The following is a 12881-nucleotide window of genomic DNA, read 5'->3' as shown; positions in this document are numbered from 1 at the left end:
CACACGAAACGATCTAGCATGAGAATAACGTTCAACCATTTTATATCAGCATTGCACTTTAGGACCGGGGTTCTGTACTGTTTTAGCATGGGAAAAAAAGAGGTGGGGAGGGTCAATTGTATGGTGTTCCCGGGCGTTCAGCAACAAGGTCGTTGCTTGCTACTCTTGCTCATTTATGTTTATTTATTCACGCCCCTGAGGCTCGAGGGCTTGTTGGTACAAAGGCATCGCAAGTTAATAACTGACTCCTAGGTTTTACGCTCTTGATATCATGCAAGTACTTGGTAGTTTACCTTGCCTTGGTACTTCAGTGAGGATGGACAAGTTTACATATTATATATATCATCGTAACTCCAGTCTATTCAAGCTACCCACATTTAACCTAGGAGATAATAAATAGACAAATACCTGGTGAAATTCCATTCTTGTCTTTTGGCGAGCAGTCACTCACGGGTATGTAATGTGGAATGCACACTGCACATGTCTATCGCGGCGGCTATTTTCTGAAGGACTTCAAGATACCATCTATTGTAGCCGATTTTTCTTGGGTTATCTGCTTAAAGATGTCCTGCACGGTCCTTAGCAACTGCTGAGTCGCCTCATCGCTTTCGCGCCAGGTTGATAGTTCAAGAACTATCCGATCTTTGTCTACGTGACCACTGAACACGACATCGAACTTGAAAAAGGTTAGTGAGCTTCATGACAATGGACAAATATCGGAACTTACATCCATTGGATCCTGACTGAACTCATGCTTGACTTTAATGTCTGTTATATCGGTATGGGAACTTTCGGCGAAGTTTCGAAAATTGATAAGCGTATTAAACGCTCGAGAGTGGGCGTCAAATAGCCGAAGTCCCGAGCCTTCTTGGCCGGCCTGTGAACCATGCGCGAAGTCTATTTGCAGATCGTTCAGTGCGTCCTTGATGGTTTCGGCGCCACGAAGATGTTTTCTGCATGGTAGGCATGCGATCAGAGGTCCCATAATGTCTTCCTCCCAGGGCTCATTTCGGCAAGAACTTATATATCCAAAGCTCACGTCGTAAGATCCAGTCTCTGCGCAAAGGGTCATTGCCCATACCAGTCCTAGAAGGCTGAAGAGTGTAATGCCACGCTGCCTACAGAATGATTCAGCTGCCTGTGCTGAGGTGTCAAAGCCGAGAGTATGAATATGCGAAGCTTCTTTCTGCCTAAAACCGTTCAGGTTGCAGGCTGGCATGGACTTCATATACTTCTGCCAGTATATGGAAGAATCGCCGGTAGTGTTGGTTAAACAGCGTGTGATGTACTGTCGAAATCCATCCTCAGTGAATGTCGGTCTACGATGATAAGCACTTAGCAGGTTGTCAAGGAGTATTGAGATTGAGGTACCATCAGTAATGGCGTGGTTGATATCAAGGCGGCAGAGAGCATTCTTTTTATCGACTGGCATGATCAAAAATCGGCACGGTGGTGAATTTCCCCCACAGGTAATCGGGCCGTGGCTAACTAAGCTTGTCAACGGGTCTGCGCTCTCCGACGCTATAATGGTTGGATCATTGAGCGATTCTGGGCTAATGATTTGTTTATATGTTCCATCAACCTCGAAGAACCTGACCCTCAAAACATCTGACTTTCTGGCACATTCAATCCAGGCATCGCGTAACCGGCCGACGTCGAGATATCCATCATGGGTGGTAAACAACCAGACAGCCTTTGCAATATAAAGGCGAGGGTCTCTAACCTGGCTCTTCAAGATTGAAATCTGCGTATCTGAACATGGAAAGATTGCTTCCTCTGAGTTCTTCGTGGAATGACCAGTATCAGACTTGTGAATAGCCATGCTGCTAGCCCTAGAAGTATTCACCGGAATAACTTCAGAGGTCATCCGTGCCATGTGAAGCATATTCGGGGCTTGGAGCAGTTCGAGAAGACGAAACGTTTTGCCTTCATTTTTGCAGGATGAAATGAACCTCATAGCAGAGATAGAGTCTCCTCCTAGTGCTAGGTACGATTTGGTCATGTCAATATACATTGAATCACAACCGAAATGTTTGCCTAATAGTTGCTGGAAATGTAGTTCTCTCTCATTTAGAGGGCGATCGCAATCAATCTCTTCCGGTTCATTATCAAGCCGAACCAGAGAGACCATCTCCTCACCTATTTCGTTCAGGTATGAATGAAGGATTGATCGGTTTATTTTCCCGGAAGGCAGAAGTGGGACTTTACTGAAGCCGAGCCATACACTTGGAATCATGTACGATGGCAATTTTGTTTCTAGATTCGAACAAATTCTGCTGACTTGTTCACGTACCTCCGTCACTAAGTGTGCCTGTAGGGGAATGATATCATTGCCGGTATCTTTTACTGTAAGGCTTTCTGTCACCTGGAGAATGCAGACAATTTGCTTTTTGAATAGGCCTTTTGTGGGAACCGCTGCAATCAAGTTCGAGTTAGTGTATAGGAGCGAAAGCCTCTGCTCGATTTCTCCTAGTTCCACACGCTGGCCTCGTATCTTGACTTGTGTGTCTTTTCTCCCAATAAATAGGAGCGTCCCATCCCTTTGCAAACAAGCTAAATCACCTGTTTTGTAGATGCGTCTTGGAGTTCCAGTCGGGTTTGGGATCAGCTTCATCCAATTGGGTTCAATGACAAAGGCATCAGAGGTTTTCTCAGGGTCCTTAAGATAGCCCTGTGCAAGAATGGGCCCTTGTACCACCAGTTCCCCAATTTCTCCAGCAGGCATTAGTAGGTCATGATTTTGCGAGTTGGTAATCCATATATGGCTCCCTAGTGGCCGTCCGATGCACCGTGGATCCGAGTTCACACTCATTTCACTAGCAGAGCAGCAAACACAACATTCTGATGGCCCGTAGCCGTTAATTAGTTTGACCTTGGGTGCCCACATCTCGAGAATACTAGCTGTCATGGCTTCCCCAGCCAAGACTAGAGTCCTCAGTCCTGGTATCTCGTTTGGCTGTAGAATCTTTGCAACAGACGGTGTGATTATGGCGGTATCTATATAGAGAGAATTGATGGCAGATGGAAGGTCTTCCCGTTCTACCTCAGTTGGTATACAGACCACCCCCCCTGTCGCCAGAGTTGTGATAATTTCAACAATACTAGCATCAAAGCTGTAGGATGAAAATTGCAATACCTGTGACGATTTTTCTATCCCTAATGCTCTTGCATGATTTGTGACTCCGTTTGAGAGCGTCTTGTTTGTGACTTCGATTCCCTTAGGTCTTCCCGTGCTACCAGAAGTAAAGATAACATAGGCACGGACGTTCGGATCCATACAGTATTTCTCCTCTTCCAGCTGTGGTAGTGCTCTTATTACATCGAATGAGACACTGGCCTTGGCCACGGTGTGGAAGGCATCAAAGGAGTAGTCAGCGGAATTTTTTTGATACAAAAGGAGGCTTGCTTCAGACACTGCTAACATATACTCCAGCCTTTCTACTGGCTGCCTCAGGTCGAGCATAAGGAACGGACGGCCTGCCTTCAGACAAGCCAACATGGCAATGACTGTCAAGGGACCCTTTATAAAGCCTAATGCCACAACCGTATCCTGGGCTGGAGTTTCTTTGCATATTAAGCTCGCTAGCCTGGAAGATAGGTCGTGTAGCTCAGAATATGCAAACTGGGAAGATGTTGTGCGAATAGCTTCTGAATGGGGGAACGCTCGAACATGGTTGTCAATTAGTAAGTGAGTGCATGTCTTGTCTGGTTGGATGATAAGTTGTGGTTGACGCTTCATGTATTCCCTATGTATCATTTTGAGCAACTGATCATCGAGGCTGGCGATAGTGATTTTTGGGTTTTCAGAAAATGTATTTAAAGCCATTTTCAGCATCGATGCAATATTAGATATCTTGTCCTCCTCTATTTCACTCTCCCAGAAGTTAAGAGTTAGTTGAATTCCCTTTCCGTCATCCTCGAAATTCACTGCAATGGCATACTCCGAAGGGTCCGCTCCGCCAACATCTTCGAAATGAATGGATGAATCGAGCTTTTGGGATGTACTGGCATTCTGTTGAAATGATAGAGCTGTATTGAACAGTGGATTTCCGGAAAGCCCAGCTTCCTTTTGCATCAAGGACAATTTGAACTCTTGATAAGGCAATGCTTCAAAGAAATTCATTTGAAGTCTTTCAACTTCATCCTTGGCAGTATCAGAAGCGATTGCTTTCCATCGGCAAGGAAGCATGTGTACAAAAGGGCCAACAATACTGTCCACACCTTCCACGGAGGGATCTCTACCAGATACAAGGTAGCCAAAACATACTTCATCAATCGCAACATAGTGCCGTACTATAAGACCCCAGACAAATAGAAGAACAGAAGTTGAGGTGGCCCCAATTGCGTGACAAAGGCTAGTAAGCGTAGCACTTGAACAAAGTGTAGTCGAATGAGTTAAGTGAATGTTTCTCGGTTGGCTGGCGGTGGTATATGTTGTTGGGAATATACACGGCCGTACACCTTTCAGATATCGCCTCCAGTACGCAGCACTGTCAAATTCAGACTTTGAACTTAGGTAGTCAATATATTTGCGGTATGAAGGTCTCGTTCCTTGCTGAAGGCCACCATCATAAGCCGAAGCCCAGTCTTTCAGTATGATGGAGATTGAACTTCCATCTATTAAAGCATGGGAGATATTCAGCGTGCAAATTATGCAATCCTCATTCTTTTTAGTGGTGAAATCAATGCTGTACGGTAGATTTTCTTTGATTTCCCTCACGTAATCCGACCGGATTACGACTTGGTAGTACGAACACTGATTGGAATCAGTATTTAAGAACACTGTTCTGAGTGCAGAATGAATGCCCACAAGGGTATCCCAAGCGGACAGAAGACGACATCTATCAACAATCCCAGAATATGAAGTAAGCCTCCATACATACTTGACTCGATAGAATCCCAGGTTTTCGGTTTGGCTGTTTAGAATAGCCTCTTGTATTGGCGAACAAGGATAAATATCCTCAACCATAGTTTCTGGGTCTACACGTAGGGCGTGTAATTGTGTTCGATCTTCCGGGGCAATTGGATAAGTTAGGGAGTTTCCGGTCGTTAGCTTCATTGTAACTATGCCAATAACTTGAATAATGCTTCTCCGATAAGCATTAACCCATTCATCCAGCCGGGATTGATGTTTCATATGCTTGTTGAAGATCATATTAAAGTGTAAACGGTTTTTCTCCACGCCAATCAAAATATCGACCAAAGAGAATCGATGGGAAAGAGAATTCACATCTAGGTCATAGAAATTTTGCTCCGCTGGGCGAAAGAGGGAATTAGGGTGCTCAAATTGCTGGTAAAGGCCATAATAGTTCAATAGGATTTCTGGGTATTGGCTACCATATAGCTCAATTCCTTCAGGATGTAAAAATCGGGATGTAAAATAACCCCAGCCATTTGAATGTAGTTTCGTGCGGTAATCTCTAGCGGCCATACAGGTGAGAAGAACATCATGATTGGTAGTTCGAGGAACCGTAATTGGGAACATCGTGGTAAACCAGCCTACCGTACGACTTATGTCAATATCGGTTGACCAAGGTTCACGCCCATGGCCTTCATTGAAGAGGGTTGGTTCTATCCTCTCGGGGAATACAACATTGAATGAGTAAAGGGCGCAGCCGTTAAAGACGTCCAAAGGTGTTATTCCAAGTTCCTTGGTACAGGTTTCAAGTATATGAGCCGTTTGTAACTCATTCATCTCAAAAGAAACTTCTCTTGTATCTTTGAACATATTTTGTTCACACTCAGTTCCCCAGAACGCAGGTCTAGGTTTTTGTGGTAGCTCTGGTAGCATATTTGGCGGGTCTAACTTGTTGAATGCATGATCTCTCTGACAATTTAGCCATTGCTGAAAGGGAATTCCTTTCGGAATTTGACTCATTGGATTTTTTAGTAGTTCTTCCAGGTCATCAAATATAACCCTCCAGGACACCAAATCTATCACTAAGTGGTGTGCTGTAGCAAAGAGGTATTGCCGACCTGTGATATGGAAAATATCGAATGAAATCAGAGGTCCATGCAAGATGTTGAGGGCTAGCTGACTGTCCACTACTAATGATCTGATGGAGTGGAGGCCGTCTAAAGTATGCGAATTGAATCTATAAGAGTTCTCAATAGTATTGGTGGTATCCTGTGCCCAGATGCCATAAGAATGTTGTTGAAATCGAGCACGTAGCATATCATGCAATTGGACAAGCTTTATGACAGCTTTTTCAATACTATTAGGGGATATCTCTCGTCGCACCTCCATCATAAAGCTCTGGTTGAAATGATTGAGTTCTTCCAACCTCGTCTCTTTTGCAGAAGCAAAGAAAAGTTTTTGTATCGGGGATAGATGGAATGGGATGTTGGGGTTTACTGGGTGTAAGTCGATATTTCTTTCCGTTACCTGCGTATCCTTTGCTTGACGCAATGCTCGCAACGAAAGGTCAGATATAGATTGGCAAGTGATGACATCCTGAACAGTGACCATTATTCCTCTCTTCTTGCATAGCCAGGCAACTCTCATCGCACTTATGGAATCTCCTCCAGACTCAAGAAAAGACTTCCTTATGCTCACTTGGCTATGATTCAAGTTAAGAGCATCACACCACATCTGATGAAGTATCTTTTCTATGTCAGTCTTTGGAGTCTCGGTGCTCGAAGTGTCCAATGTAAGATCCAAGAAATCAGCAAAAAGCTTCTCATCCATAGACTCAACCCATCGCTGCAGAGTTGCTCTCTCAATTTTCCCAGACGTCATGAGAGGGATATATTGAACTGGAATAAAAAACCGCGGTATCATATATGAGGGAATAGATTTCCCTAACATTTCTCCCAGTTCCGAATTTAATCGTCTTACTGGATTAATAAAATTTGGTAATACGAGCTTGATATCTGCGTGCACTTCGGAGACTGTTGATAACACGGGGGTATAAATAGCAACCAAACTATTGTTACAAGGTCCTTTTTTGATTAAAAATGCAGCAACATGTTTAATCTCGGGATGCCCGGCGATGTGGTGTTCGATCTCACCAAGCTCGATCCTTTGCCCGTGGAATTTGACCTGTTTGTCTTTGCGGCCTATAATCTTAAATGTGCCATCGCGGTTAGCTATCGCTAAATCACCAGATTTGTATATCCTTCTAATTTGACCCGGATCAACTGGGAGCCAAGGAGGGTTGGCAATGAAAGATTGAGCTGTTTTCTGGGGGTCTGATAAGTACTCTAAGGCAAGACCATGAGATTCAACAACCAGTTCACCTTCCTCCTCCAGAGAAAGAAGCTGATTATGATCATCTCTTGCTACCACGAAGAGATTGCAGCCGACTTTTGGGCCAATATTCCCTGTATCTGCGTCGGGCTTAACTCCTGCGGCGCAATTAGTCCAGATAGAGCACTCAGCAGGTCCATAGCTGTTGATGAGTTTTAATTTCGAGGCAAAGGAGGAAAAGTTACGGCGAGTAGCGTGTTCTCCTCCTAGGACGAGTGTCTTTAGAGTGGGAACAGCTTCTGGGTCAAGTGTGGCAGCCACTGTAGGGGTAAGGAAGGCCCAGTTAACTTGAAGACTCGTGATAGTTTCTGCCAACTCATTAAGCCTTTCATACTCTGTTGGGATGCAAATGCAACCTCCAACCTGGAGCGTAGTAAAAATTTCTCCGATACAAAGATCATATGTATGTGCAGCGAACTGCAGTACTCTGGAATTTTGAGTTATCCCCATAGCAGGGGCATGATAATGAGCACTTGTAGCATATGCAGAATGCTGAATCACGATTCCTTTTGGTTTACCAGTGCTTCCAGATGTAAACAGGACATAGCAACGGCTCGTCGGAGTAGACTGTGGCTTCACTTCACCGGACATGCCATGCCCGAAGAGAGATTTTATATCAATTATTTGAACATGGTCTTGTAGGTGATCAAGTTTGTCTGCTTGTTCTTCTTCTGTGATAACAAACCTAGCATTCGTATCTTGGACAATCTCCGTCATTCTTTCAGCTGGGTTTCTTGGATCAAGTGCTACAATAGCACCACCGGATTTAAGAACTCCAAGCAAAGTCGGCACGACTTGGGCGGATTTTGAAAGGCAATAAGGCACAATCTCTCCGGGTTGAATTCCTAAATGCTGTAGGTATAAAGCTACCTTATCTGAAAGGTCATTAAGTTCAGAATAAGTAATGGGTTTGGAAAGGCATGTAGAATCAACTGCGTATGCATCAGGATGCTGTGATGCTCTGTCTTGGAATATTTCGTGGATGCACCGGTTTATTCTTGGTGGGCATGGTTCCGTTGTCCTCTGCCCATTAGTATCTGGTATTAGATCAGGTAAAACATCCTCAATTCTTGTCAACAAGTTCTTGCTCAGTTTCTCAACGGTATCCACAAATGAATCAACGAGTGACTTGACTAGTTCCGTATCAATCCTGTCAGAGAGGTAGTGAGCCTCTAGCTCCACGCTGTCCTGCAGCATGGTACACTCCATGGTCACGGAGAACGTTGATCGATCTCTTTCATCGACGAATGCAGGAAGTGGACATTCCCGGATTCCGTGGCCCAAGGGGTTTGGTTGGATCACAAGGAGGGTATCAAAGTCGCACAATGTCCCATTCGATATCGCGGCCCTGATTCCTTGGAGCCCGATCTGCGCATGAGACATGGAGTTGAGATAATCTAGAGCCATGTTATCTAAGTGCTCCTGTACGGTCAGCTCACGGCAGAGCTTCACCCGGACAGGAACAGTTGACATAGTTGGGCCAATAAGTTTATCAATGCCTGGAAGATCTATATATCGCCCTGCCAATATCTCTCCAAACACAACATCCTCCGACACAGTATAGAGAGATAATACCATGGACCATGCTGCCCGCACGAGCGCTGCCCTTGTTGTTCCACCGGAGTTGGCAGATTCTAAGCTAGCATTTCCTTTCGATATGGACTTTACATTTCTGCTGTAAGATATATTGGTCCCACTGGGTAATTGCTTAGGCATGGCTCCATCCATATACTCTCTCCAATAGAGAATGTCAGAATCAACGTTGTGATCTGTTAAGGCATGAATATATTCACTAAACTGAGGTGCAGGTGAAATCGTCTCTCCCTTGTATCGAAGTTCTACCTCTTCCAGTAGCAAGTCAAGTGAAAATCCATCATAAATAGCATGATGAATTGTGAGAACCAGTGATTTTGTAGTAGTTAGGTCACCAACTAGAGCGTATCTCAGCAAGGGTGAGCCTATATCCATCGCGAGGGACTGGTCACTTTCAAGATACTGGTGAAGATCAGTAGCGATGATTGGATCTATAGCAGTGCCCCAAACAGCATTGTGAAGCTTTCCCTCATGGTAAAAAAATCGTGTTCGTAGAACTTCGTGGGCGCAGATTACATCCTTCCATGCATGGAAATATCGTCCACAATCCAGGGTATCAGGGATATGGAATACAAACCGGGCAATATAGGAGTTTGGTATGCTTTGAGAGAGAGCAAATATCCCTTCCTGGTAAGGGGAACATGGGAAAACGTTGGCGATACTAGACAATGAGACTTTGCATTGCTCTGCCGCCTCCACGCTGGCAACCTCATAATCCTTTAGTGATGATGAAGTAAGCGTTGAGGTGTACTGCCTTCGTTCTTCTATAGCTCCGGATTCAACCAATTGTGATAGCTGGCCAAATGTCGGACCTTGTAGCAAATCTTTCACCGTGAAGTGTATTCCGGCTGCAGACGCAGTAGATACCAGCTTCATGGCTAGCAACGAATCACCTCCAAGCATAAAGAAGTTTGTGTCTCTCCCTATCGTCTCCAGAGGAACATTTAGAACAGTAGCCCAAAGGTGTCGAAGTCGCTGCTGGGTACCCGTAAAGTTATCGACGTCGACTCCATTGCTTCTGTCTGTCCGACTGTGCTGTGCCACTACTGTCCCAGCAACTTTTTGAAGACTTCGTCGATCCAACTTCCCCGAGGCTAGGGTAGGAGTAAATCGAAGGGCTACTACTAGGCTTGGTACCATAAACGATGGAAGTCGCTGAGCAAGGAAGTTTGGTATCTGTTCACACATCGCGATGGCTGAATCTCCCTCATCCAGGTCGGGAACACCATGACCAATAGCTGATCCATTGCAAATAAAAAGGCATAAGACGCGTCTTTTATCAATGGTCAACTGGTCGACAGTACTGCTCCAATCTTCGGAGAGCAGAGAGCGCAGGCATGCCTTGATCTCTTCGGTCTCAACTCTCTGCCCTCTGACTTTGATCTGGCCATCCATACGGCGAACAAAATCCAAGGATCCGTCGTAGTTATGGCGGACGAGGTCACCCGTCTTGTAGAATCGCCTTCCATTGCCACCACCAGTCCATCTAAGGTCCGTAACAAATGAGCCGTCAGTTTTCTGCTGCTCTCCTAGATAGCCCCTGGCCAGGATTGGCCCCTCGACCAGCAGTTCTCCAACTCCACCTCTGGGGCATAACTGATGATGATTGTTGCGATCAACAACCCAGAGCACAGAGGACAGTGCTGCTCCAAGATGCTGGCCACCTTTCTTAGAGTCCACGGAGTCATTGCCGGCGCAGTTGATAGCACACTCCGCCGGGCCGTACATGATGATTAGGTCCAGCTGGTCATTCCAGGTCTTAACAACCTCGCTGCTGACAGTCTCGCCCCCCAAAACGAGCGTCCGGAGACTAGGAACCTGTTCTGGCTTCAGCAGTGCGCTGGCAACGGTGGGCGTCATGTCGGCCCAGGTAACCTGGTGTTTCGCGATGAAATCTGCGAGGCCATTGTCTCTTTCCAGCTCTGTAGGCACACAGACACAGCCCCCCTGGCTGAGAGGTGTGAATATCTCTTCGATTGCCACATCGAAGGTGTAAGAGGCGAACTGCAGAGCTCGCGTGTGATGGTCGATACGCAGGAATCGTGCGTTGCTCTTGATGCTGGTAGTAATCGCGCGATGTTCAATCACAACGCCCTTGGGAGTTCCCGTACTTCCGGACGTGAACATGACAAACGCGGCGCTATCAGGAACCACCAGCGGCCCTGGACAGCTGTGGCTGCTCGAAGGAAGCTCAGCGAACAGCTGATCCTCCACGATGACTGGCTCAGCTAGGGGCTTGATGAGAGTGGCATGACTTGCAGATACGAGGATGAGCTTTGCTTTGCACTTGGCAATTATCTCCAACAACCGCTCAGCCGGATGAGAGGGATCCAAAGGAACACACATTCCACCTGCCTGCAGCACCGCGAGGATCGATATGATTGCGAGTGCAGACTTGTCGAAGCAGATCGGCACCGCTGTTTCAGGTTTGATACCCCTTGCAACGAGATGCTCCGCCAGCCTGGAGCTCATCTCATACATTTCCTGGTAGGAGAACACACGGCCTCCGAACCTGATGGCGTCGTCTTTCGGTCGCATTTTGACTTGGTCCTCGATGAGATGATGCAGGCAGCGTTCTATCGCATCCGGAGCTCTGTTGTTCTGGGAGATGATAGACTGCTGTCCGGCCTTATCGACCAGACAGACGGAGCTCAAGTTTCGGTTGATATCCGAGGCCATCGAGAGGAGTGCTTGGGCCGTACAGGAGGCTATGGATTCAATGGCAGATATCTCATAATATGCGTTATTTCCAGCTATTTGCAGGATCTGTCCGTCGCGTAGACATGCTATCAGGTTGCACTATATGACTTTTCGTTAGAAACATATACTTTGCAAACCAGGATCAAAGAAGTTGCTACCTTCTGTATGTGCAAAGCACTGTACTCTTGATCCATGTTAGATGTATACTTTGAATCAAACTGCAGTGCCACCGATTCTACAGTATCCTCAAGCCCCGGGCTCCTTGAATCGCCCTCGCCTTTCGTCTGAATTATGGCTACTAGGTCATGAACAGACATATCCTTTTCCATCTGAAGGGATAGCAGTCTCAATTCCTTCAACCTTGTTGAACTTCCAGCTGGGTCAAAAATACCAAATGAGACGTCGTCTTCTCCCGACAACGTTGAAAGGACCATTGACCAGGCGGCATAGAAGAGATGGACGGTTGAAAATGATGGATTTTGCTCAACTTTTTTCAGTGCCTCCATCACTGATGATGAGAATGGCAATGAGATGCAGACTGATTTGTCGAACACCCGGTCCCAATCACCAGTCGGACTGAATGATCCCATTTTGCCAGTCAATTTTTTTTTATCAAGGAATATGTTAAAAAACAGTCTAATTGATATCGTGAAAGAACACTGGCTCTATTCTGGAAATTGAAATCTGATTCTATATTCCTCTAATAATCTAAGAAGGATGAGCCGCTTTATATCCAGGCTCATGCCCCCGATACCTATGCCGCCTGGCAAACTTGCATCTCAGCCTCCCAATGCACCCACAGGTTGGCCCAAACACGGCAATATTTTCGCCTCAATCCATCATCACATCTCGGGCTCCATACTGCATTGGCACAGGATTCCGCATCGGCTCCAGAATGACGTGTCGATATAAGGATCAGATCGAACCTAACTATCAGAGGCCGTTCCCCAGGCTCCTCATGGCGGAAGTTGAAAAGCGATCCTATCTACGATGACCCACAACATCGGTTAATTGATGCTATACTCGCGAGAAAGAGCCACCGGGATTTGCCAGTCCATTTCCATTTTACATAGCTAAGATGCACCTATCAGCCCTGGCCAATTATACATGTGTGAGTATGGGATGATCATTGCAGATATGCATAGTATGTATCCGAACATGGGTCATCTCATATGTTACCTACTATGTACTAGAAGGAAGCACTCCTTGTACAGTACATGCCTTCAAATCCTTCACTACCAAAGCTGTATACTCACATTTACGGTACTGTTTTCTCTCATTTTATGTTGTAGAAATATTGATTGCTGATAAACATGATAGAGGGCGTATATTTTCATTG

The 12881-nt window shown here is 45.8% G+C and overlaps 1 protein-coding gene across 1 annotated transcript; it reads right to left on the bottom strand.

The window, feature by feature from the left end:
• Positions 1–496: 496 nt before the first annotated feature.
• On the bottom strand, positions 497–12132 carry MCYG_06185 (nonribosomal peptide synthetase 4; the record flags this gene model as incomplete). Its single annotated transcript, XM_002844175.1, has 4 exons — positions 497–676; positions 728–4841; positions 4884–11641; positions 11680–12132. The coding sequence occupies 4 exons, from the start codon at positions 12130–12132 to the stop codon at positions 497–499; spliced, it is 11505 nt and encodes a 3834-aa protein (XP_002844221.1).
• Positions 12133–12881: the final 749 nt, after the last annotated feature.

Source organism: Microsporum canis, genomic scaffold, assembly GCF_000151145.1.
Source record: "Microsporum canis CBS 113480 supercont1.6 genomic scaffold, whole genome shotgun sequence".
Taxonomy (NCBI): Eukaryota; Fungi; Ascomycota; class Eurotiomycetes; order Onygenales; family Arthrodermataceae; genus Microsporum; species Microsporum canis.
Note: the sequence above shows the minus strand (reverse complement) of the source record. Positions and strands in the feature narration are given on the sequence as shown.